Below are 27,816 nucleotides of genomic sequence, written 5' to 3' on the forward strand. Positions count from 1 at the left end.
CAAGTGTACAGTATCAGTTCTCATGGCTTGCTGAAGTGACATGGAACGACCCTCAACTGTTTTCATGCGCTCATACAGTATAGCTTATGCACCACTCATGAGGATCTCCTATAACATTTAGATTGAATAAGAGATCTAATAAGTGCTCTTATACACATACTGTAATCGCCTTTTGAGTTGTAGGAGGGTTGGCCCTAGATCAAACTGCTAATATTACCTCACCAAACAAAAAGTAACTGTTTGGAAGAGCGGGGATAGAGTGCCGTCTGAAACTGTTTAAGTGTGCCTCGTTGGACTTTGGAAGATAGTTCGGCAGTCTCTGTGGCTCTTTCGGCACTGTGCGGGTGAAGCACGGCTTTGTTTCATGCAGCGCGCCAGAGCAATCCCACTGTCGGGAGACAGGGTAAAGCATATTAATGTACTGTATGTTACTTGCATGCAAATAAAGGATGCTTTGCTACCACACCCACAACGGAAGCACAATCATGGTCTCGGATTCGTAAGTGTAGGACTTTTGTGAGAGGTTGCTGTTGAGCCTGAATTCAACCCAAAACCAACAAGGAAGTCTGCTGCAGTGTATGAGAGCGGTTGTATGAAACCTATCGGTATGTCAAGCAATGCTCTTAACAGTGCCAGCCCGCTCTTAATTTCTATTCAGTTCGGCGTCTGATCTGTGCATTGGTCTCGGTTGCAAACGCTCATACGACACTCAACATTCAGCTACACTGTGATGTTGGCTCAAATACAAATGCCCATATCTTATTCGAGGTCGACTGATTTATGATTTTTCAACACCGATATCAATTATTGGAGGACAAAAAAAAGCCGATACCGATTACTCTGCCTATTTTTAAAAAAACATTTTTTTATAAAAAAAATTCTATATATTTGTAATAATGACAATTACAGCAATACTGAATAAACACTTTTTATTTGAACTGAATACATAAATAAAAATCCATTAGTTTCAAATAAATAATGAAACATGTTCAATTTGGTTTAAATAATGCAAAACAGTGTTGGAGAAGAAACTAAAAGTGCAATATGTGCCATGTAAAAAAAAAAGCTAATGTTTTAAGTTCCTTGCTCAGAACATGAGAACATATGAAAGCTGGTGGTTCCTTTTAACATAAGTCTTAACTGGGAAAATTTAAGACGTTTTAGGTTGTAGTTATTATAGGACTATTTCTCTCTATACCATTTGTATTTCATATACCTTTGACTATTGGATGTTCTTATAAGCACTATAGTATTGCCAGCCTAATCTCGGGAGTTAATAGGCTTGAAGTCATAAACAGCGCTATGCTTCAAGCATTGCGAAGAACTGCTGGCAAACGCAGGAAAGTGCAGTTTTAATGAATGCTTACGAGCCTGCTGCTGCCTACCACCGCTCAGTCAGACTGATCTTTCAAATCATAGACTTAGGTCATTAATATGGTCAAATCCAGAAACGATCATTTCGAAAACAAAACGTTTATTCTTTCAGTGAAATATTGAACCGTTCCGTATTTTATCGAACGGGTGGCATCCATAAGTCTAAATATTGCTGTTACATTGCACAACCAATGTGTCATAATTATGTAAAATTCTGGCAAATTAATTACGGTCTTTGTTAGGAAGAAATGGTCTTCACACAGTTCGCAACGAGCCAGGCGGCCCAAACTGCTGCATATACTCTGACACTGCATGCACTGAACGCAAGAGAAGTGACACAATTTCCCTAGTTAATATTGCCTGCTAACATGAATTTATTTTAACTACATATGCAAGTGAAAAAAAATATACTTGTGCATTGGTTTTAAGAAAGGCATTGATGTTTATGGTTGGTTACATTGGTGCAATGACAGTGCTTTTTTTGCGAATGCGCTTGTTAAATCATCACCCGTTTGGCGAAGTGGGCTGTGATTTGATGATAAATTAACAGGCACCGCATTGATTATATGCAACCCAGGACAAGCTAGTTAACTACACATGGTTGATGATATTACTAGGTTAACTAGTGATTATGTGAAGATTGATTGTTTTTTATAAGGTAAGTTTAATGCTAGCTAGCAACTTTCCATGGCTCCTTGCTACAGTTGCGTAACAAGTGTTCAGCCTGCCATGCAGTCTCCTCGTGGAGTGCAATGTAATCGGCCATAATCGACGTCCAAAAATGCCGGCTACAGATTTATGAAAACTTGAAATCGGCCCTAATTAATTTAATCGGTCGACCTCTAATTTGTATGGTTCATCTAGAATCCTGCCATCCTTATGCTCAGTAATTTACTTACGTTTTGATATTGGGCCTCTGAACTGTAGATTGACAGTGTGTACTCTAGATTTCTGGAGACAAGGCACAAAGACCCTAGAAATGAAAGATACCAGTGTTTTCAATTGAAAAACATGGCAAATGGTGGGGTACCTTTCTTTGTAATATTCCGTGATACTAGCCTGAATCTTTTAAGATTGGCCTTAATTGATTTCCTCACATTAGGTAAGTAGTGTAGCCTAGCCTAATGGCTATTGGATCATATTTTGCAGTCTCCCTTATTAACTCTTTGTTCCACACCTCTTTACCTTGCGCCTCGTTACTGCCATGCCTGTAGGCTATAGGCTAGCTTCAGAATCCTATCTCTACCCTGTAGGCCTATTCTACCCTATATACTGTAGGCATATACCGCTGGTTATCCACAGAAGCCTAATTCATTTCTTCAATTAGTGGGTTAGGCCTAATGGTTTATCAAGTGGTCACGATCCCTAGAAGAACTCCCATGTCACTGGTTGTAATGCTTCCTTCATATATTGGATAACATGCTTTTCAGTAGCTCACTACCAGCAGTGTGTTTTGAGGGTGGGATAGTTGGCTATTTCTTCCATGTGTTTTTGTTGTATTCAGCATCATCACCATACCCACACCCCGTTGTTGAATGCTCTGACTTAGCAACATTTTAGATGTTGAGTTAACTCTTCATGAGATCCAGCATGTCAGCTACATGAGGTCGCCTCTAGAACACATTTTACTGGCTCCCCCTCTACCTACCTCCCTTCGCTGGAAATGTAGGCCGCTGCGTTCACCAAAATTGTACATGTTTGTTTCTTTGGAATTGTGTTTATTAACCAATGGGTTGTTATCAGGTCTTGCGCTAGTAATGACGTTGTTGTGGGTATGATTGCTCACCTCTTTTTAAAGCAGGTATGCAGTCTAGTGATTTATACAAAATCGGAGGAAAATAAGTCTTGTTTCTGTGTTGTATAGCCCAGTAGTTGTTTATTACAATGTTGTTCTAGCACCCTGAGCTCATTGTTGTGTTGCTACTGACAGCCCTTTTAATAGTGCATCTCACTGCCTCATGTTTTTAAATGCCCTAAAATAAATTCCTGAAGAGTGGCTTGATTTAATGCCGTTGATTTGTCAAACCAAAGTGGATGACCTATTTTTTTTTTTTCTCTCTGAAATATTCCCGACATGGGATTGGATGGTTGGATTAGCTAGCCGCTGCAGATGAAGTCCTGTTCACTAACCCAGAAACAGCACATCCCTCCCTCTTCCTCCAGCTAGGGGCTAGTGCTAGCCTATATTTTATCACTACTTTTTTGTCTTTGCCTGTTCTTTTTCCCCCACATTTTTCTTCTGAAGGAGGGGGTTGTAATTGGGGGAATGGGAGAGAGGCAAGGTTTTAAAATGAGGACTAGGTTCAGTTCTGTGCATGAACCCAGAAACAGAGGAACTCTCAGCTCCAGCTGTAGGCCTGAACGGCTAGATTTAACCATTTTATTTATGTGTCTCTTTCTTTTTTCACATTCTGTTCTAGAGGTGGAGGATGGGGTTGGAACAAGGGGATTTTAAGAGAGGGTTTTTAAACTATTGGCACTTGACTGGTTGAGGAAGAGAGTGGAAGGCATGTTGATGATGGGTCGATGACTTGGATCGTAGGTTGGTTTTGCTCGTGGAAACATTAAGGATGTGTATTTTATTAAAATGCACAAACATGCTGTGTTGGTTTGTGTCTAGATACATTACTGGAAAATACTGCAACTTGTGGAAAGTGTTTAGGAAGTGTGACTTTGGCTACATAAATAGGCAAATGACACATTTTGTTTTTGTATCCTGGTGGAGTAGACTACTGGAAAATAAACTTTTTGAGAACATATACTCTGTCCTCTTATTTGCCATTGCACCAAAACAACATGATGGTAAACAACACTTAGCCAAATGTTTTCTGTTTTTGCAACTATGGTGAGGGTCTTTACTAGAGCATGTTGTGTGGTTTGGGACGTTCTACAGACAAGTGGACAGATGTCGCCTCTGGCCTCTAACGCATCAATGGACATATTGCAATGAAAATTGGCCAGTGTACTAACACAAGGTAATCTCTTGTTAAACCATCAATATGGGCTAAAATCACCCACACACTTGATCAATTGCTACCATCATTGGCCACGATTTACCACTTCTTAAAGCGGATGTATGTCGAGATGTTCTGTTAGTCCTGATTGCTGCCAACATCATTCAAGAATATTTCGCCCTCTGAACAAATTGATCCTGCTTTGTTAGTACACTAAGGGCGATTTATCTATTTGACAATCATTCTGTACGACTGAAATGAAGTATTTCCTCAGTTAGCATACCACGGCAAATCTGTGGCAATTTATCCGACACCTTGTATGAATGTACAACTATTTTTGGTGTAGCCTATTCGTATAATTTGTTTCCAATTTGTTGTCCATTTAATTATAACTTGGTCATATCTTATCAAGATCGGGGGGATATCCCTGGACTGTGTATATTTGAAATGTGTAGGCTATTAAATCAAGTCAGTCGTGATGAGTTTGGCATATAATCATTTTGTGTCAAATGAAAATGTGGTTAATGGTTATTTCAAATAGCACGCATATCATTTTTTTATGTTTAAAGGTGAAACGTTTGAATGAAATATAGGCATACTTCTATATTCTTATAAAAAAAATGTTTTATTCATCAGCCTTACAGTGTCCGATGGGTCGATGTTTCATTGGGGGCGGGAGTGGAGAACGTAGAAGCAGCTGTCTAGTATCATAATCACTTGACAAGGTAACAACGAGAGATCAACTAATCTGTTGGTTTATTCTTGTGGGTTTAACACACAGGTGCATGTAATCTCCCATTAGTAGCGTTTTAAGAAATCCAGTGGTAGCTTGCAAGATTCAGGTCTGCCTGTTCGTTGCTATAAGTACCTATAAAGTAACAGGGTTTTAAATCAGCCATAAATCCCTGTGTGACATGGGAAAGGGAAGCTTGTTGTGTGCAACAAGGAAGGGCATATGAATGCAACATTTGTAATTAAAGACATTTGTAGCCTGTCTATCTATGGGTAACAGGGTTGAGGTGTTATGCTCGACCCACTCAGTTTCCACCACAAAACACCAGAAAATGGCCAAAAAGAGTAGAACTAGCTCACCTGCTTTTACACTTTGATTTGACTATTAGATGTTAAATGTTTCTTTGGATAAAAAAGGCATACTTTTTAAGTAATAAGTTTTATTACTTAAAATATCAAAGGGGCGCAAAAGGCATTCATTTTGTGGAACATCCCACTTATCATATTAGGCTATGTTCTGTAGTGAACGGTGCTCCGCCTAGTGAGCCAGCCACCCTTTCTCTATAGATGAGTGAACTAACTCCTGCTGTCGGAGGTTAAGACTCTTTGGAAGTTAAGAGGGAATTGTGTTGACAGTCAGTGTATAGCCTAGCCTACGTATTGTGTGTGTGTGTGCTGGCACAATCATTGCATAATCGTGCAACTGACAATTATGGACAATAACCTGAACAAATGTAAAAATAATAATTTTTACTTGAGGATAAGGTTGGTCATTATTTTACAAGCAGAACGGCACGGTCGGGAGAAAAATCTTGAATTCCAAAAGTTCCAAGTGGTCAAAATCATTTGATTTTGAGACTGCGGTGACCAAAGCTGTGTTGTATTAATTAGGCTGAGTATGCCGTAGCAACATTTTGAAGATTCATTACAAGCTCAAAACATTTTTCAATAAAAATGACAATTATCACAATGTCATTGCCATGGTGTGTATCCCGTTGCCTCCCGTCGGTACAGTATGTCCAGAGCAGTCTGATGTGAGACATGACAGATTCTGCAGTACTATTGATTGACTGACAGACCCAAGCCCTCTCCTCTGACCGTTGCCTCAACATGTTAGCACACCAAACTGTGTAGTCTTTCTTGTTGCTTGGCAACTGGCAGACCCTTGTGCATGCTATATCATTAGTCAAAACGTACGTGCATTCCATTTAATGTGTTAAAAAAAATGTGAGGCAAGAGGAGATTTGCTGAGGGTGTGCTTCAAGATGAAATTGAAAGTCAAAGTGGGGTTGTGGAGAATTAGGCATATATAGGAAGGATGGTGTTTGATCACTGAGAATGTCAAAGTTTCTCAGTAATTGACACTTTGGCGGAAAGACATTTAATTGGGCTCCTTGGCAGTAGACTAGGGCCTATGTACTTACTCTATCATACATTTACAGTGAATGTAATGGGAAGCATAGGCCTACATCTTAAACTGTAGGCTACATGTTTTTGGGCCTCTAATGGATTGAAATTCCCCAACACTTGTAGAATGAAATGCATATTTGTTTCGCATTTTGCCTATTTGTGGGTTTATAGAATGTTCTATGTATTCATGGAATGTCTTGTTCTTTTTCCACAGGTTTTGAGAGCATTTTAGAAGGGTTGTTTGGGTCGGGGCTGCTGGAGGATCTAACGTTATTTAAAGGTGAGTCTATTTGTTGCACTGACTGACACACAAACCCACATCACCGCTACGCTCATTAAAACAGAAATCATGTCCATCCCATGTCATAAACACAAAAAGTTGTTCCAAGACTTCTGAACTGATGCCCGTGTTGATTTGATTAACAATTCCATAGCCAAACACGTCAAGAAGTGTAGGCCTAACTATTTAGTATTTTCTGAGTGTACGTAGGCCTATATTTGCCCCCCTATCACAATGCTGTGCTATTGTACCATGTGGTACCCTTCCACAGTCACTCCTCCTTGTAAACAGTACGCTTGGCCTCTGGAAAGAGACACGCTTTGTGTTCATATGAAGTTGGAGTTTGGGCTGGCCTGGAGCCAATGTTAAAGCCTGTACAGTTCTTTCAGACAAAATGCGTGATATTTACTGACAACAATGGACGGCATTATTTTGAGTTTTGACGACTTCTGCTCGAGAGCTGTAAAAGACTATCCTAAATGGGACTATAGTACCAGTTGCTTTGGTTAAGAAGCAAATGTACAATACGATCCATACAAACAAAATGATGGGGAAGTTGGTGGGGTTACTCAAGATCATGTGAGTGAATAGTGTTCGAGCTGAAATCTATCATCATTACTAGTAGGAGTGAACTGGGTGTCTGGGAGTCAAAACCCTTCTAGTACTGCAAGAATGCATTCTTGTGCTTGACAAAACAAACATACAATGTGTGCTAACCTTAACTCAACCATGCTCTTTCTTCTGACAAGAATGTTACTGATTTGAATTGAATAAGTGGACCACTATTGTTAATTGCCTTCCTTGATCAAGACTGGACTTAATTTTATACATTAAAAAAATCTATAAAAAAAGACAGATTTTATCTGACTAACCTATTGCTTGGAGAACATTGAAGACAATATTAACTTTAGAGATCGGTTAAAGATAAGCTGACCATGAAAGCCTATTCCATCAGACATTATTTATTTCTCTATTTAATGTAGATGATTTAATAGGCTCTCTAGACCTAGTTCAACAGTGAATCAATGTGAAATTGCGCACCACCTCTGACTAGGTATATTAATGTACTCAATTATTAAATTATGCTCTTAGCTGAAGGTTAGTAGGACTCGAAGCAAATGGATTTCCATGGCAACCGACCAACCAGGCACAAATTCTCTGACACCATTTGGTAACTTTCTTTGTTTTAATTATCTTAGATGAGCTCCTTGAGCTAGTCTGTTCATGTTTTTTACTTGTTCTAAATTTTGCCTCAGGACCCAAAATGGACCAGGTTGTCTGTCACAACCCAATATTCACTGAAATGCCATCTTGTAAAGCAATTTTAATGCTATTTTGAGTAAATGTATCAATTTATATGACAAGGGAAAAGAACATTCCCACCTTTTCCATTGTCAATAATCCATTTTGCCCATATTCTTGATGAATGTTAGTAAGGTCACTGGTTTGAGATCACAGAATCAACCAAGTCCGCTAAATAGCGTTGCTAATAGCTCTATATTGAAAATACTAATTTAATAAATCGTTTTCAGAGATTAAATTATAAAAAATGTAGAAATGTACACTTTTATCCGCTAATCTCATTTTAGATATTCATGTAAGCAACCAAACAATCAATTGTGAATATAGTGCATAATATACACTTTTAGTATTACATAAGAATCACTAACTTGAAAATAAGATTTTTATTACCAATCAATTGTCAATGTCTACTCATGTTTTTTTCTTTCCACAATAAGTGGTTGACTCTGCCATCTGTGATTCATATCTGGATGTGGACTGTGTCACTGTATCCAGGACTTCTAAAGAGGTTTTTTTGGGGAGAAGTTTTGTTGCTTTTTCCTGTTTTTAACCACCATCTGAGATGTTTTTGTCATACTCCACCATACCCTGTCCTCTCCTTTCTAAAATGTTTCTCCTGGATCCACAGACTGTGAGCCTGAAGGCGTGTCAGACTGGTCATTTGATGAGAACTGCCTGTTCTGCTGCTTAAGACGAGACAAAGTCAAGGTAACTGGTTTTCTTTAAAAAAAAGGTTTTCTCTTCCTTCATTCTGTGTTCTGCGGATACACCTGTAGTGATTGAAGTGTTTCCATTATTTATTTAGGCAAATTGTGCATTAATGATAAATTGGCGACCGATCTGTTTCATGTCTTCCGGTAGCCCGCAAAAGCCAGCATTGATAGAATGCAAGAATTGACTTAAATTTGCCGTATTCTAATCGTTCTCATGTGCCAACCTATCACCAATTAGATGGTGAAACTTGCATCCAGTCAACCAGAAAAGCAAGGTGAAGAAATTCAGGCATTCTTGAAAGTCAAGACAATCCTTGTCCTGCAAAGAAACATACTTTTTATAGTTGAAAAATAGATTTGGCAAGCAGTAGGCATGTAAAATTAAATGGTGAGTGTAGCTTTATAGTTACATGATGACATCACGTGCCTCTTATACCGTTTTAATTTTTTAAAAGTTTCCATAATTTGTATTTAAAAAAAAAAAAAAAAAGGAAGTTTGACAAAATAAATATCCCTGTCGAACGAAAAACAATTTCAGTCTTTTGAACATTTCTCCTATAGCTGCCGTTTCCATTACACATGTCGAGATGTATATATTTTTTGCAACATTGCTTTTGATTAATAAATCTGGGTCAATGGAATCTCTCTATCGCCTTGCACGCTCTCTCTCTCGGGATTCATCTGTAAAGAACACATTTCCCCGGTGTGCCAGTGGCTATTGGAGGTGAGCATTTGCCCACTGAAGTCCGTTACGACACCGAACTGCAGTCAGGTCAAGACCCTGGTGAGGACGATGAGCACGCAGATGAGCTTCCTTGAGGCAGTTTCTGACATGTTGTGCAAACCCAGTTTCATCAGCTGTCTGGGTAGCTGGTCTCAAACGATCTCACAGGTGAAGAAGCCAGATGTGGAGGTTCTGGGCTGGCATGGTCTGTGCTTGTGACGCCGGTTGAGCGTACTGCCAAATTCTCTAAAATGACAGAGGTGGGTTATGGTAGAGAAATTAACATTAAATTATCTTGCAACAGCTCTGGTGGACATGCCTGTCGTAAGCATGTCAATTGCACGCTCCCTCAACTTGAGACATCTATTGCATTGTGTTGTGTGACAAAACTGCACATTTTAGATTGGTCTTACACCTGTGTAATGATCATGCTGTTTAATCAGCTTCTTGATATGCTACACCTGTCACGTGGCTGGATTATTTTGGCAAAAGAGAAATGCTCACTAACAGGAATGTAAACAAATTTGCAAACCAAATTTGAGAGAAATAAGCTTTTTGTGCGTATGGAACATTTCTGGGATCTTTTATTTCAGCTCATGAAACATGGGACCAACACTGTGTGTGCGCACACAGGAATGCTGTCTGACCCTAACAGCGGTTCGGCTCTAACTCATTCATTGCTAGAGCTGTCTGGGCTGCTCCCCACTCATGCTGCACAGAAGTTAACAGACTTGAATAATGCAACACGGCATGTAGAAATGTTGAAACTGCTCATTACTGTTCGCGAAACAATGTCCATACAGGCTAGAACACTTGACAATGCAAGAGGATACCGGTAGCTTCCAGCTTTAATTATAGGCTTACTTTCCTTGCTAGCTTACAGCTGAATGAATTCACTACCCTAGTACTTTGTTTGTGATAATATGCAAACCATAATTCAAATATATGCTGATTTCAAAGCTGACTGTCACCAAAATCTTTACTAATTTACTCCCTCGTCACCAAAAACTTGTTCACTTCCTCGCCTCCAGTCTGATTTCCACAAGATTCCGTAGCCATATTCTGGGTCATCACTAGTTACTATAACCACAGTCATCAACTGCCTATTTCTACAATTTCTTTTTAAAATGTGATTTTAAACCTAACCTTATCAATACTGTTAACCTTATTCCTAACCCTAACCAAAAATAACGACCCAAAATGTAGAATTCTGCCTTGCGGACTTTCTTAAAGAAGCAGCGCACACTTTTATAAAAGAGATTTTGTTTATGCAAATGTTGTTGATCAGTATAATAAAATAATGTTCCCCTAGCAGTTGCTAATAAAATAAGTCCTAAATGGAAGGGACTGTCATCTTTAACCTCATGAAATCAGCTAAAACAAGCTCAAACTCAATGCATGCACACAATCCTATTGAATAATATGCATTCACATGTTTTGTGAATAGACCTATGCTACATCTTGATTTACTAGGTTTATCAATAGATTTACCATTCAAATACATTATTTCCATTGTTTGGTAGTTAGATGTGAAATTGATTGTATAATTGATTAAATAATGCATAAATGACCAATTTTTTTTGTTGACATAATGTTCAATTGTAATGATATGGAACTCAAAAGATGCCCAACGATTGAACGAAGCAGTAGCTGAATTTATCTGTCTGGATCAAGTGCAATTCTGTGACTGACTAATATGACTGACTAAGTATCGTGATACTTAACCTGGTATCGATATCAAAGTCAAAACTGGTATCGTGACAACACTAATTCTGACTGACTACAGAATCTAATGGATGCGGATAGGAGGGCAATTTGCTCAAAGTTCACCCAGTAACTGGCCCTTACAATATAGTGCATTCGGAAAGTGTTCAGACCCCTTGACTTTTTCCACATTTTGTTACATTGCAGCCTTATTCTAAAAATGCTTTTTTTAAACATATACACAAAATACCCCATAATGACAAAGCAAAAAAATAAATAAACAAATACCTTATTTACATACAGTACCATTCAAAGTTTGGACACACGTACTCATTCCAGGGGTTTTCTTTATTTTTTACTATCTACATTGTAGAATAATAGTGAAGACATCAAAACTATGGAATCATGTGTTAAACAAATATATTTTAGATTCTTCAAAGTAGTCACCCTTTGCCTTGATGACAGCTTTGCACACTCTTGGCATTCTCTCAACCAGCTTCACCTGGAAGGCTTTTCCAACAGTCTTGAAGGAGTTCCCACATATGCTGAGCACTTGTTGGCTGCTTTTCCTTCACTCTGTGGTCTAACTCATCCCAAACCATCTGTTGGGTTGAGGTCGGGTCGGGTCTGGAATTGTCCGTAGAGCACCGAGACAGGATTGTGTCAAGGCACAGATCTGGGGAAGGGAACCATTGAAGATCCCCAAGAACACCGTGGCCTCCATAATTCTTAAATGGAAGAAGTTTGGAAACACCAAGACTCTTCCCAGAGCTGGCCATCCGACCAAACTGGGCAATCGGGGGAGAAGGGCCTTGGTCAAGGAGGTGACCAAGAACCTGATGGTCCCTTTGACAGATCTCCAGAGTTCTTCTGTGGAGATGGTTGTCCTTCTGGAATGTTCTCCCATCTCTGCAACACTCCACCAATCAGGAATTTATGGTTGAGTGGCCAGACAGAAGCCACTCCTCAGTAAAAGGCACATGACAGACTGCTTGGAGTTTGCCAAAAGGCACCTAAAGGACTCTCAGGCCATGAGAAACAAGATTCTCTCGTCTGATGAAACCAAGATTGAACTCATTGGCCTGAATGCCAAGTGAACGTCTGGAGGAAACCTGGCACCATCCCTATGGTGAAACATGGTGGTGGCAGCATCATGCTGTGGGGATGTTTTTCAGTGGCAGGAACTGGGAGACTAGTCAGGATCGAGGCAAAGATGAACGGAGAAAAGTGCAGAGATCCTTGATGAAAACCTGCTCAGGACCTCAGACTGAGGCAAAGGTTCACCTTCCAAAAGGAAAATGACCCTAAGCACACAGCCAAGACAATGCAGGAGTGGCTTCGGGACAAGTCTCAATGTCCTTGAGTGGCCCAGCCAGAGCCCGGACTTGAACCCGATCAAACATCTCTGGAGAGACTTGAAAATAGTGTGTGCAGCAACCCTCCCCATCCAACCTGACAGAGCTCGAGAGGATCTTCATAGAAGAATGTGAGTAACTCCCCAAATACAGGTGTGCCTAGCTTGTAGTGTCATAACCAAGAAGACTTGAGGCTGTAATCACTGCTAAAGGTCTCTCAACAAAGTACTGAGTAAAGCATCTGAATACTTATGTAAATGTGATACTTCAGTTCTTTATTTTTTATTTTATTTAGCAAAACATTCTAAAATCCTGTTTATGCTTTGTCATGATGGGGTATTGTGTGTAGATTTAGGGGGGGAAAACACTTTAATCCCTTTTAGAATAAGGCTGTAACGTAACAAAATGTAGAAAAAGTCAAGGGGTCTGAATACTTTCCGAATGCACTGTATAGAGGCAGAGCTGCACATGAAGAGAAATGAAAAGAAGAGACTGCTGTTCCTCCCCTCCTCCATGCCTACTGTACTCATCTAGGAGAACATAGACGTTGTCCCTAACTACAGATACAGGCCAGGGTCAGATTGTTTTTGATCTCCCAAATGGTTCTGGTTACATTGGGGGTTGGGGTAATCTGATCCTAAATCTACCACAAACTCTGCTAAAGGCGTCCCCTTGCTTCCCAGCCGAAACAGTTTGGAACAGTTTGTGCATATATGACAACATTTTGTGACATTTTTGTTTTCTTTGGTCTTCGGCAAGTTTTTTTTTTAATTTTTCTTCTCCTGGTTGTTCGTGCGTACGTTTTTTTTCTCAAGGCAAGCCAAAGTCGGCAGCCGAAGTTTACTTTCCTTTCTCGGGGGTTGGTCAACGGTAAGGATTCTTCAATGAAGTGTTTGTTGTCATTCAACCGGAGACTAATTGTTTTCATGATTAAAAAATTCACTTGAAATACTGTACAAAACATCTTAGTTAGATGTAAAATTGTTTGACTAAGATCTCCTCGGCAAAAACGTTAAAATTAATGACATAACTCAAATCTATCTTAGATTAATTCTGACTATTTTGAAGAAGTGTATGTATACTGGGTACGGCGTCTCAAAATGGACAAACCATACTATTGCCTTTTTTTTCTTCCCCATTTTAAACCATTTTTGCGACGGTCTTTTAAGGGAGTATGCGAGCACTCTGCTAGTTGCCAGCTGAACTGAAGCATGCTGAGGTCTTAACCAATACAGCACATCTTTAGTTTGCTCTGTGACAAATCTGACACAATTATTCGTTAAGCTTTCCTGAAATCAACAGATATGAGCGCTGTGTAGGGGTCTGTATAATGAAGATGATTACCGGTGCTCTTCGGATACTCTTGTTTTTTCCAAAGCCCTCTGACAAGATGATGCTATTCACTTGTCACGTCGCTCGTGCAGCAACGGTATTTATATATTTGTAAGGGTCTACCATACACCACAGGTTCCCACTTCTGCAGTGACGGTGCTATTCGTTGTTTCTCCATCACTTAGCTGTGTTTCTCTCTTCTCCCAGGAGCACTTAGTTGGCCTGAGCAACCAGGGGTTGGAGAGTGGGGCTAAACCCCTGCTGGTCAAAGACCAGATTAAGATCAACAGACTCGAGAAACAAGCTGAGGAATTCCTCAGTGCAGTCCTCTACAAAAAAGGTAGGTCTTTACAAGAACAGTGTTTGTTACATACCACATCCTGTGTGCTTGTGTTACAACCATTTCTGTAAGATTGTATATTGAAATTCTAGCAGGAATAGTCTATGTCTGGAAGTGGGCCTTATGTGTTCTTAGCAACAGTTTTATCAAATGTAACTATGGTTGAGATAGCTTCCGCTCACGGGCTATGGGTCAACCGTCTCTACAGATATCTTTGTGATATTATTTTCCCCTCTCCCTCCCTCAGATGTGCCCAGCTTCTCGGACCTGCACATTCCAGTAGTGGCTCGGGAGATAATGCAGAGGATGATCCGCCAGTTTGCTGCCGAATATACCTCAAAAAACAGCTCCTCTTCTCAGGACGTCCCCTCTGCCCCCAGCCCTGCTACCCAGGCCCACTCGGATCAAAGCCTGCCACCTCCCCCCTCGCTGCCCCCTGCTGCCAGCCTTGGTGGTACTGCGACATCCTCCGTACCCAGCCAGAACCCTGTCCTCTCCAAGCTGCTTATGGCCGACCAGGACTCGCCTCTCGACCTCACTGTCAAAAAGCTTCCGCCACAGCCTGTAGAACAAGGTAAAACCAGCAGACGCACTAGGTCTGGTATTACACTGAACCAGCAGACGCACTAGGTCTGGTATTACACTGAACCAGCAGACGCACTAGGTCTGGTATTACACTGAACCAGCAGACGCACTAGGTCTGGTATTACACTGAACCAGCAGACGCACTAGGTCTGGTATTACACTGAACCAGCAGATGCACTAGGTCTGGTATTACACTGAACCAGCAGACGCACTAGGTCTGGTATTACACTGAACCAGCAGACGCACTAGGTCTGGTATTACACTGAACCAGCAGACGCACTAGGTCTGGTATTACACTGAACCAGCAGACGCACTAGGTCTGGTATTACACTGAACCAGCAGATGCACTAGGTCTGGTATTACACTGAACCAGCAGACGCACTAGGTCTGGTATTACACTGAACCAGCAGACGCACTAGGTCTGGTATTACACTGAACCAGCAGACGCACTAGGTCTGGTATTACACTGAACCAGCAGACGCACTAGGTCTGGTATTACACTGAACCAGCAGACGCACTAGGTCTGGTATTACACTGAACCAGCAGACGCACTAGGTCTGGTATTACACTGAACCAGCAGACGCACTAGGTCTGGTATTACACTGAACCAGCAGACGCACTAGGTCTGGTATTACACTGAACCAGCAGACGCACTAGGTCTGGTAGTAGATATAAATTAACCTGTTCCTCACTGTCAAGAGGATGCTGCCACAGCCTGCAGTACAAGGTACCAGAATCAGCAGATTCATTACCCTACTGTATAGCACAAATCCTGCACACCCATAGAGAATGATAGAGGCCTCTAGTGGCCAAAAGGCCGTATTTGCATGAGCAGTGTCATTTAGGGCTTCCACCATTTTAATGTAGTCAACTGGTTGGGACTTCCAACTTCATTGGCTGATCCCTCCTGATGACCCTGTTGTAGTCATGTCCAACTGGGTCATAAGGAGGGATCAGCCAATCGTGAAGAAAATTGACTATTTTAAAATGAAGATGGCCTCAATGGTGTAGCCCATGCTTTCACAGCTGCTATAATGGCTCATATACAAAGATGAGTCCTCTCTATGTGCACACCTGACAGAATGGCTCTTGCTTTCTAAGTTACTAACCCTTATGTCCTGTCCCTAGATGGAGTCTTGGACCTGTCACTCAAAAAGGAACGGGCCAGAAGCAGCATGTCATCGCCCCACAGCCCTCACCTTTCCCAGATGTTCACTCTCAGAGGGTAAGACCGATTTTTCCTGTCACCTCTTTCTACTTTCTGTAGGGCTTTACCACAACAAACTCCCCAATCTGTCCAAACAAAAGTTTCTAACTACAGGTAGGAGGTCCTGAAAGGATTGTCACCAACCCTGGTCCTGGACAGCTCCAGCCTGTGCAGGTTGATTAGACTGTGTGACAACATTTTAAAGTGATTTCACATGTGCATCTTGAAGGAGATTCTTTGGTATCAGGAAACAACATTATTAATTCCTTAAATACACAATAAAATGTAGTTAATATTCCAATGGATTGAAGAAATAAGTGAAATAACCCCTAACCAATAGAGCTTCCTATTCTATTAATTACACAACATCATGTTCAATGATTTACATTGACCAAGCCTTCATTTCAAACTGAAAAAAGAATTTGAATCTTTAATCCAGTGAACTCTCTATTTTGCCTGAGGGCAATTCCTCGTGATACCATCACGCCGTGGTATGGACATTAGTGCATTTGAAATGGAACAGGGCGCAATGAAATTTTGATTAATTTAGCGCCAGTTGCTCCGCCCTCTAGCTGCACCCCTCTCTTGAGGAGGAGGGGGAGGGAATCAAGCTGCTTGTGCTCTCGTTCAGAACGTACAGCTCTGTACTCAATGCAGAGATCCACAGATCTAGTATCTATCACTCTATATATCCCCTCATGCAGCCCCATCTTTGATTTGATATTCAAAGTTGAAATGGCAACTGGTCGGAGGTGGAGGGAATATTTAAAGTGTGAAGAGCAGACGCCTGTCAAGTCATAATATGATATTGTCTTACAACTCTAGCAGCAGTTTTGAAAAGGGCACTCTTCTATTTGTCCGTGATTATGGCCTTTCCTCACAAATTGCCGTATCACTAATTAATTAATCACCCATGAATTTAATGTGAGAATTTCCAATCAATAAGATCTGATGATTTTTCTATCACACATAACAGTACTGTGTGTAAGTGCCTTGTTTGTGTTAACCTTGCAGATAAGTATTTCAGATGTTTTCTTACAGTAACAATATTTCTGTCAGGTTGATATTGTGAGGGTTTATGTGAAATAAGGAGCCCTATAACATCCCATACTGATGGCTTACTCTTTTATTGCTGTGCTTGTTCAGTGGTAACGTCACTCGCTAAGGGCTATACAATAGCATTAGTCATTTGGTAACAGTACTCCTGCTCTGCTATTAAATGCCAGACTGCTTTACTGCAATGACCAACATTGCCCTCTCCTCCCTCTCCTGCCCTATCTGGACAGGGCTGGACACATTTCTCTTTCTTATGTTTTCAATTTTTCTTTGGATTTCATTTCTTTGCCCTGCATATCCTTTTTTACATTTATTATTGTTATGTTGACTGACGCATAATTTGTAAATAAAAAGAAATAATGCAAAGCCAAAAAAAACAACCCAAATAAACTAATTCCCAAACTTGAGGCTTTTTTTGTTCTTAAAAGGAGCACACACATATATATATATTAAAAACATTTTTTTTTAACCTAAGCAAGATAAAGTGATGTTACCTAAGCAAGATCATCCAATAAAGGAGTGGCCAACATCCTCCCTTCCCCAACCCATCCTCCCCTAGAGAGAGAAAGAATAAAGCACTGTGCAAGCTCTGCTTACACCAAATTTCCTTCCATCCAATCAGGCGTTCACTGAGAGCTGACGGACAGGCCGGGCTGCCTATGAGGAGCCTGCAGGATGGGAGGAGGAGGGAGAATTTCGGCCACTCCGCCCCTTTAAAGCCCACCTCGCCACTCGGTCTCTTGCCGCACATCAAACAGGAAGTGAACCAGGATTCCGACACCGAGTTGTCTCCCAACCAGAACCAGACCTCCAGACCCTTCGACCACCTCTCTCTCTCTAGGTATGGTTCTCCGTCCTGGGCCTCCAAGACTCACTTCGGGGCCCTCTTGAAGCTCCGCGCCAACAGCGGAGCCGGGGACCACCTCAAAGACCTACCGAGCCTGCTGGAGGCCGCGGGGCTCTTCAAGTCCCCCTCCTGTGGGAAGGCAATCCTCCAGGAGGCCCGGCGAGACCAGGGGCTCTCCCTTTCTCACTCCCCGCCCGTTGACCTCAAAATCCCCCAGGTGCGAGGCCTAGGAGGCCTGGGGGTGGACCTCTCCTGGGGCTCTCTGAGCTCTGATTCCTACAGCCTCCCTAACCCCCACTGTGAGAACAGCCTGGGGAAGAGGCTGAGGTCCATCCTGCCCAAACACGGTCGCCGGGGAAGCAGTGGAGGTCTGGACGGTCCTGTAAGAGATGGGGAGTACTGGGGTTCATCTGACGCAGACCGCCCTGCCTCTGGGGGGCAGTACCCTACCTCTGACCCTGAGGTAGACCTCTGCAACAAGCAGCCGAGGAAGAAGAGGGGAAGATACCGTCAGTACAACACAGAGTTGCTAGAAGAAGCTATAGAAGTGGTTATGGGGGGGAAGATGAGCGTGTCCAAGGCTCAAACCGTCTATGGGATCCCTCACAGCACTCTGGAGTATAAAGTCAAGGAGCGCCTTGGCACCCTGAAACACCCACCCAAGAAGAAGCTGAAGCTGATGAGCCACATGGAGGAACTGGAGGGTACGGAGGCCCCAGAGGGCAAAGAAGCTCTGGATGCGCCTCTGGACCCCCAGGAGTCGCTGTGTGAGGGGAGACAGTCTGTGCCCAGAGAAAATGGCAGGGAGCTGCTCGGCACAGGCCTCTCACCAGACAAGTGATTTTATTAGGAACCCCATTTTCTGCTGCCAAGGTACTTGTTGATGATGCAGTACTTGTTGACGACGATGAGATGTTTTTACCCAGACCAGGTAATCGTTTGCATTTGTCAGACAGTGGCAGTGACTGAGTCTATAGTACACAAATAACCTGTTTTGTATGTTGATTTATTCCAAAAGCACTTATATTTACTCTGATCAATCCTCTGAATCAATCTGACCTATTCATCTTAGGTCTTTTAATTGTTTTTAAATATTTATAAAGCCTACTATGTTCTGTTCAAGTCGGACACTAAAGTGTCTCTCTTAACTCTTTTTAGCTTGCCAATATCCCTAGACATTGTTTAAAACACTCCGTATTTGAAATGTTTTGGTAGTTTTTATGATTGTGCTGCCCTTTATACAATACAATATTTTAACGGTTCAACCTAAAACACTGCTTTAGATACGGTGCCAACATAATCCTAAGCAGTACCCCAGTTATTACAGCACTTAGACCAGCGGTCTCCAACCCATGTCCTGGAGAAGTACAGGATGTAGGGGTCTTATTCTAGCCCAGCACTAAGACACCTGGTTCAATATAAACAAGGCCTTGGTGGGCAAGTGATTAGCTGTATCGTGTGCCAATGCTGTGCTGAAACAAAAGCCTGCAGACCTTTAGCACCCAGGTTGGAGACACCAGAAAATGTATTTGTTTGGGTCATTAGCATGATGCATGCTCAGCCCTCAACATGTTATTGGTTATGTAGAATCAAGGCTTGTTTGTATTTTAAACTCCCTATTAATATTTTATATAAATAGGAAATTATTATTTATTATTTTACTTTGTGATCTTGAAGTCAAACACTGGTGGACAGAATCTCTTTCACTGTCACTGTTTTGCAAATGCACACCAGAGATTGAATAGACCAAACTGCAGCAAAAAGAATATGCGGTTGCAAGGATGCATGCAACCATTGTCTACTACTGAATATCTTAATGTAAAGTTTGTTTGTTGGGAGAACAGATTCCCCTGTCCACAATTCCACCACCTTCTTAGTTACCAACCAAACCTCAGAACTAAACTCTCCAAAAGCACGCCAGATTACAACCACTCCGATATGTCACATTCTGCGGTTGTAGGAAGAATGGAACATTTTGTTACTTGTGTTCACTCGTAGCCTTCACCACAACTCAGGATAATGTTTGTGTGGGGCTGCAGTACTTGTCAGAATGCATATCTCGATCTTTATCAAAACTGTATATACTATGTTAGATATCTATACACAAACATACCTCTCTGATAGATATATAGCTTACTTATTTCCATGCCTCTTGTATCATCTGAAAAAGGGGAAATCTAGTTTGTACATCCGCAAACAGACATTTTTGGGACGTCTTACCATTGACTGATATGTGCACCAACCTTTTCAGCTGTTCTCACAACCTACCTTAACCGATCTCCATAGAATTTATTTACCATTTGAGCCTTCTGGACATTTTTTTATCTTTCAATTTGAATCTGAGCACAACAAACTTCAGGTAGTCTCGTTACATCTAGGGATGACTGTCCCTACTTAATAGAAGGTAAAGACAAGGGACAGGTGGAAATGTTCATTCTTAAACTTTAATTTTTTATCTTAACTCTATTCCAAAAATGAATGATTTTATTTATCTTTTCCTGATCATATGTTAGATTGCAGCTTTATAGTACCTTATTTCAATGCAGTAAATTGAGTCTCAAACAGGTTTTCACCATGTGGCACATAACACTATGGAAATTATGTGGAGAAGTGTACAATATGCAGAAGCATAGATGGTCCGTTGCAGTTTCAACATCATGATGCTCTTTGACGACATCACATAGTTCCACTGACGCCATATTTGTTCCTCCGTGGTAATACCGACCAATAACTGTTTATGGAAATCTCAGAATTGTACACCAAGTTTACCTACCTAATTCTAGAATCGGAACTAGAATCCAAATGCTCATCGTAAATAGAATGCTTGGGAGCAGCAACATGGCGTCTGGCTGTGAATTTGTCCAAACTACTCTGAGTATATGTATGCTACTACTCACCCTATCAACAGTTATACCTCAGTACATTCCAGAATGTTGGATCAAGCCCCTATGGTCCTTGTATCAGGCTTATATTACAGTACTTTATTACTGTCATCAGACAGGTTTTATTAGTACAGTTCTTGGAAATCTTTATAGATCAAGACACAGTAAGATGTTTTTTTCTTCTAACTCTTAACCCAGTAAGTTCTTATGCAGCATTTTTGAGACTGGGCCAAAATCCTAACTTGAGATCCACACACATTGCCGACATTCATGTAAATCGTAAATGGGTTAGATGTAAATTAGATATTTACACTAGCATTTGAATTACGTGGGTTTATCAAGTTGTATTTCGGCCCACAGTGAACACATAGCTATAAACTCTTAATAAAGAGATTATTCCTAAAACTTCACTATCACATGAAATGCAGAAAACAAGAACTGTCCTCAGGCAAGGCTGGCCATACAGTCTCCTTTTCAGGTAAAAAGAAATAAATAAAAGGTTTAAAAAAGGACAAGGTAGCATTTCAGAATCTCGGTGACATGTCCTTTAGTCTTGTAGGTGGATATAAGGATGGTGACCACTAATTGGCGTGAATTTAATTCCTACTTTTAAATGTACATTGTATATAGATGGGTGGGTTGTTTAGCAACAAAACTGATGTGTGCGCAACCGTGGAGCAAAACCGGCAGGGTTGGCATAGAATCAAAGGATTGTTAACAACATGGGATCTATTTCCTCCCCCAAATCTTTATTGAAAACATAAATAAATGTGCACAATGAGCACTTGTCTCTCAAATACGTTGTTATATGTTGGTTAGCTAACAAGCTAGTTTTTGCCATATTAGCATAGACGTGGAGTCAAAACACCTCAAAACAAGACGTGGTATCAATAACAAGATACAACAAGCCATGTACAATTCCCCACATGGTAGCTTCTTGTCATTGTCATTGTTGCTAGCTATCTGACCATCCAGAATCACAAGAAACTGACTTCTGCCCCTTTGACGCACGTGCATCGTTTTTGTGACGTCAGCTAACCTGTCTATATGCAGAATCTTTTGATGACCTTGCAAACTAACTGTGATCAACATGAATAGCCATATATAGTTAACCCCCAGGTCCAGGCATATGCTTCACAGGAGTTACAATACAATTCGTAATCAAAAATGAATCAAATTGGCATCTTTTGTTTTTGAGGGTGAGTCCATTTAGTAGCGGACGGGCCACAAAGAAAAAAGTGAAGTAAATTACTTTAATCAGAGTAAACTAACATTTTTGAGTTGCAAGGCTTTTCTGGGTTACCATGGAGCCTTGGTCCTAGGTAATTGCCTGCCATTTAAAAAATACATTGCCATTTTTAAGTCCAAATAATGATCCAAGATTACACTATTTGGAGAGAAACAATTCCAGGTTTAGTTTTCCAGCTCTGTTTTTTTTATTAGCATTTTGCATGCTATCTGTTCTTGCATGATACAAAACAAGTGAGACTCGTGTTAACACCACGTATGGAACCTGTGATGTCTTTAATGTTGAAATAACACAAATCTACAGTAGCAAATCTGTTGGTTTCTACTACCTCATTTCTAGAAAAGGACTGACCCTCTTGTCAAATAAATACAACTTTGAGGCAGTGGTGTACGGATGTAGCAACATCCCATAAACACAAGCCAGGGATATGGGCAAAAGCTCTCTTGCAGTACAGGTTGATGTGCTTAACTCTGCTAGATATTTGTTGACTTGCTGCTTTAGATATATGCCATAATCTTGCTATTGTTGTCATCAGTTTAGTGATTTGCCGTCCATGGCCTATCAGGTCCATTCAGCTACGGAATAATTTATGTTTTGAGATGACTTGAAAATAACTTGGTAAAGGTTGAAATTAGCAAGAATGTTCTTGGATAAGGCGGTTCTATGAGACTACTGAAAATTAAGAACTGGGATTTATACCCTTTTGTGAATAATTCAAGGTTCCGTTAAAGTTTTGTGCACCCTGCTTGACTATGTTAAAGGTGAGGAAGTTTTAGATGTACCGTGGTGATTGGTTTTTGTATGTTAGGTAAATGTTTCTACTGATGTTGTGTTTTTGAGTATCTTGTAGCCATTCCTCCCAATTAGTCAGAAATTTGATTCGAACCTATACACTTAATAACACATTGATGACACAAGATTTGCAGACCCTTCAAGTCAATGTGAAGATTTATCTTGACATGATAGATGTTGTAGTTCTTTGACTCATGCCATATTTAAGGAGAGGACGATGCTTCTCGTAACTTAAATAGCCCTGAATGTAAACAGTTTTAACACTAATTCTACCAAACTATACTCAGAGACAGATTTTACAGATACATATATAAAACTAGTTGTGTGTGTATACATACAAATAAATATTGTTTATTGGTATATAGTAGAGTTATATTTAGCTCTAATCACAGATTCAGGGAAGTACAGCTGAGATGTCAAAACTACTTTCTCATTTTCCATTCTGTTTTGACTGGATGTTGACGAGGTTACGTCTATGGTTTCCATAGTAAAAGCGGTCTTCAAAAAGGCCTTTGATTAAAGACAGTGTGCTGATGTGTACATACAGTATGTGTATAGTATACTGAAAATGTGAGGTTTGGGGTTGTTGTAAATGTAAAAGCTTTGTCTGCTTTTTAGAGTTTTTATTTGAATAGCAATGGCACTCCTGAGCGCAGACTATTGTTCTGTAATATTTGAACGTATAAAACTACTTCTATTAATGAAATTGCTGATGACATTTAAACTTAAATACCTTTTTATATTTAGGAAAATGTATGAAGGAATTAGATTTTGCATGATTGCCGGTGTGTGGATTGAAGGCAGCACGTCTTGTATTGTTGGCTATGTGAAGTGGAATTGGTTGAATCCTGTAGGTGAAGGATTCGTTGAAAACACGGAAGTGTATGCAATGCAAATTGTCACATTAGACAAACTTTGAGACTAGAATTCTTAGTCAAAACCGGCCATGATCTATACAGTGGCCTACTTTAAGATTTGTGTAACTAACTTTATATATATATATATATATATATATATATATATATATATACATACATACATACATACATACAGTGGGGAGAAGACGTATTTGATATACTGCCGATTTTGCAGGTTTTCCTACTTACAAAGCATGTAGAGGTCTGTAATTCGTATCATAGGTACACTTCAACTGTGAGAGATGGAATCTAAAACAAAAATCCAGAAAATCACATTGTATGATTTTTAGGTAAATAATTAGCATTTTATTGCATGACATAAGTATTTGATACATCAGAAAAGCAGAATGTAATATTTGGTACAGAAACCTTTGTTTGCAATTACAGAGATCATACGTTTCCTGTAGTTCTTGACCAGGTTTCCACACACTGCAGCAGGGATTTTGGCCCACTCCTCCATACAGACCTTCTCCAGATCCTTCAGGTTTTGGGGCTGTCGCTGGGCAATACGGACTTTCAGCTCCCTCCAAAGATTTTCTATTGGGTTCAGGTCTGGAGACTGGCTAGGCCACTCCAGGACTTTGAGATGCTTCTTACGGAGCCACTCCTTAGTTGCCCTGGCTGTGTGTTTCGGGTCGTTGTCATGCTGGAAGACCCAGCCACGACCCATCTTCAAAGCTCTTACTGAGGGAAGGAGGTTGTTGGCCAAGATCTCGCGATACATGGCCCCATCCATCCTCCCCTCAATACGGTGCAGTCGTCCTGTCCCCTTTGCAGAAAAGCATCCCCAAAGAATGATGTTTCCACCTCCATGCTTCACGGTTGGGATGGTGTTCTTGGGGTTGTACTCATCCTTCTTCTTCCTCCAAACACGGCGATTGGAGTTTAGACCAAAAAGCTCTATTTTTGTCTCATCAGACCACATGACCTTCTCCCATTCTTCCTCTGGATCATCCAGATGGTCATTGGCAAACTTCAGATGGGCCTGGACATGCGCTGGCTTGAGCAGGTGGACCTTGCGTGCGCTGCAGGATTTTAATCCATGACGGCGTAGTGTGTTACTAATGGTTTTCTTTGAGACTGTGGTCCCAGCTCTCTTCTGGTAATTGACCAGGTCCTGCCGTGTAGTTCTGGACTGATCCCTCACCTTCCTCATGATCATTGATGCCCCACGAGGTGAGATCTTGCATGGAGCCCCAGACCGAGGGTGATTGACCGTCATCTTGAACTTCTTCCATTTTCTAATAATTGCTCCAACAGTTGTTGCCTTCTCACCAAGCTGCTTGCCTATTGTCCTGTAGCCCATCCCAGCCTTGTGCAGGTCTACAATTTTATCCCTGATGTCCTTACACAACTCTCTGGTCTTGGCCATTGTGGAGAGGTTGGAGTCTGTTTGATTGAGTGTGTGGACAGGTGTCTTTTATACAGGTAACGAGTTCAAACAGGTGCAGTTAATACAGGTAATGAGTGGAGAACAGGAGGGCTTCTTAAAGAAAAACTAACAGGTCTGTGAGAGCCGGAATTCTTACTGGTTGATAGGTGATCAAATACTTATGTCATGCAATAAAATGCAAATTAATTACTTAATCATACAATGTGATTTTCTGGATTTTTGTTTTAGATTCCGTCTCTCACAGTTGAAGTGTACCTATGATAAAAATTACAGACCTCTACATGCTTTGTAAGTAGGAAAACCTGCAAAATCGGCAGTGTATCAAATACTTGTTCTCCCCACTGTATATATATATATATGTGTATATATATACCATGTGTTCTTAATGTTTGTTAAATCATTTTTACTCCCTCTATGAATTCTAAGGTAAATAACACGGGTGCATATATATATTTTTTTTAAGTGTTTGTGAAATATCTGTCCCTTCTGTTGTTGCTGTCATTGTCTCTTGCTCTATTTTTGGTCGTCTCCCCCGTCCTTTTTGTTGAGAAAACACGTGTGAATTGTCATGTACATATTCATATTATCGTGGTCAGATATTAACTCCCCAATTTTGAAAGAAAAGTGGAGAGAGACATGGAAACCCTCAGGGACAAAACACACCCCTCACTCCTTCAGGTACTGTCTATACACTTAGGCATAGCAGGGATTTGAAGTCCTGTAAACAAAATCCAACATACACCAAAAATGGATCAGATACTAGTTTAGGCTAAACCGTGGCTGTTTCAGTTTAGCTTCTTTTTTTTTCTCTCTCTTTTCTTTAAAGTCGCATGTGGATTGTTTTTTGGCTTTTTGCACAATTATTCTTTGACTTAAGGTGGTCCTGTGTTTGAGCCAAAACATCCAATTTTATCTCTGTAGTTTTTATTTTTTTATCATTTTAAAACGCAATGAATGTCTATGTAAACTCAGTTCAGGTAAGATGTTAGCCAAACATGTTTTTTTAAGCTGCATTTATGTCTCCAGCCCACAGTGCCTCAGACACCATAGTTATCACACTGCGTTGATAATTAACTACTGTTTAACAGAATACATTTGGACCTACTCTCTGAGCATCTGTGGAAAATGTGAATCCTTGAAGAGAAGAAAAAAATGCAATCAATCATCCATTTTGGTAGGCCTAATTTAACAACTGGTGTAGATTGACACTGCGTTTAGTCAAACCTCTTCCGATTAACACAACTATTCTAATGCAAGTGCAATGTATAATTTATTTTTTAAATGATGTGGTTTGTTGGGAAGATTTATTTTGTTGATGTTCTCTTTGAGCAATCCTTTCTATTCCGTCTCTCTAAGCCCTTCTGATCTAGAGCTCTGCTTGGTAGCCTATATGTTGCTACTTATCTTTGGTTTGACAGCTCTACAGCTTTTAGATTAAGACTGTACTATATTGAGTCTGTAATAGCAAGTTATTCATTTTCAAACGTTTGAAAGCAGCCCTTTTTAGCCCTATGCTGTGGTCTAATTGGGATGACTTGCAATGCTTTCGACATTACACTTCAAACATAGAGGACTGAGGGACTTTTGAAAAAATAATAAAATAGAAAATATTTCATATCTTATTTCCAGCTTTAGTGTCCTATAAGCAATTCGGTTTCATATATGAAATACCTAATTCAGTAGTCAAGGCAAAAACATGAAATTAAACTCTTTATTTGTTTGGTTTATGTGGTCAGATGCTCAGATAGCAGGTACACCTAAATCTAACTGGACCTCATTTCAGTAATTGCCATTTACAGTTTGGCAGACTCAATAGACTTACATTTTTCTACTGTAATTTATGAATGTTTTTCGTTTTGTACTATGCTATTAGAACTTCTTGGCTATGGTCAATTGTCTTTCTAGTAGAGAGGACTTAATCAGTAAGTTAATTTGATTGCACTAGTACATTTTCCAATTTTGAATGCAATTTTGTTTTGACAACTTGACTAATAAAATATGCTATGTAATCTTTGAAGTGAAGTGGTTATGATCTTGATTTTATGTATGTTGCATTGAACCTGGGGCACCAATGATTAATTGTCTTTGTGCATGTGTAAGAATTTACTCAATGTATCCTGTAAGGAAAAAACGCCATTTTGAAAAAGAGATCAGCTGTAACAGGTCATTCACTGGACGAAATAATCACTTTTCAAAATCACCTATTCTTCTAATAAATGTTATTGTGAAAATGAATTCTCTGTCGTCTTTTTCAACCAAAACACTTTTAGCGTAGTATTTAAAAAAACGTTAAAGTAAAAAATGTTTTGCCACTAAATGGTGGATGAATGTGCACTGTGTACGAAACATTAGGAACACCTTCCTAATATTGAGTTGCACCCCCTTTTGCCCTGAGTACAGCCTCAATTCGCCGGGGCATGGACTAAAAGGTGTTGAAAGTGTTTGTTGTAATGGTTCCACGTTCATTCTATAGATCAGGTGTTCCTAAACTGGGTAAGCTCAATGCCGTCGGGGGTACGCCAAAAAGTGTGATTCGCTTTTTTTTCTTCACATTTTCAAACAGTCCATTTATATTTTCCAACGGGTGAGGCTTTTTTTCTGGCCTAAGTAGCCTTGTTTCACTGCCAAATATATAATGAAACCATCTAGTGTTCAGCGAAATAACACA

General features: G+C 40.4%; 1 protein-coding gene across 2 annotated transcripts in view; it reads left to right on the top strand.

Moving 5' to 3' along the window:
- LOC139571107 (ligand-dependent corepressor-like) overlaps nucleotides 1-27,816 on the top strand; it is a 48,385-nt gene that overhangs the window by 8,919 nt on the left and 11,650 nt on the right. The window contains exons 2-7 of one of the 2 annotated variants that reach the window (XM_071393659.1): nucleotides 6,685-6,750; nucleotides 8,681-8,760; nucleotides 14,088-14,220; nucleotides 14,468-14,794; nucleotides 15,934-16,030; nucleotides 17,691-27,383. In XM_071393659.1, the coding sequence (XP_071249760.1) occupies nucleotides 6,685-6,750; nucleotides 8,681-8,760; nucleotides 14,088-14,220; nucleotides 14,468-14,794; nucleotides 15,934-16,030; nucleotides 17,691-18,756 (1,769 nt within the window). In that variant the 3' untranslated portion in view covers nucleotides 18,757-27,383. Of the gene's footprint in view, nucleotides 1-6,684; nucleotides 6,751-8,680; nucleotides 8,761-14,087; nucleotides 14,221-14,467; nucleotides 14,795-15,933; nucleotides 16,031-17,690; nucleotides 27,384-27,816 lie in introns of those variants that run through there. The other variant, XM_071393658.1, reaches the window with a different exon arrangement.

Source organism: Salvelinus alpinus, chromosome 3 (genome assembly GCF_045679555.1).
Source record: "Salvelinus alpinus chromosome 3, SLU_Salpinus.1, whole genome shotgun sequence".
Classification (NCBI taxonomy): domain Eukaryota; kingdom Metazoa; phylum Chordata; class Actinopteri; order Salmoniformes; family Salmonidae; genus Salvelinus; species Salvelinus alpinus.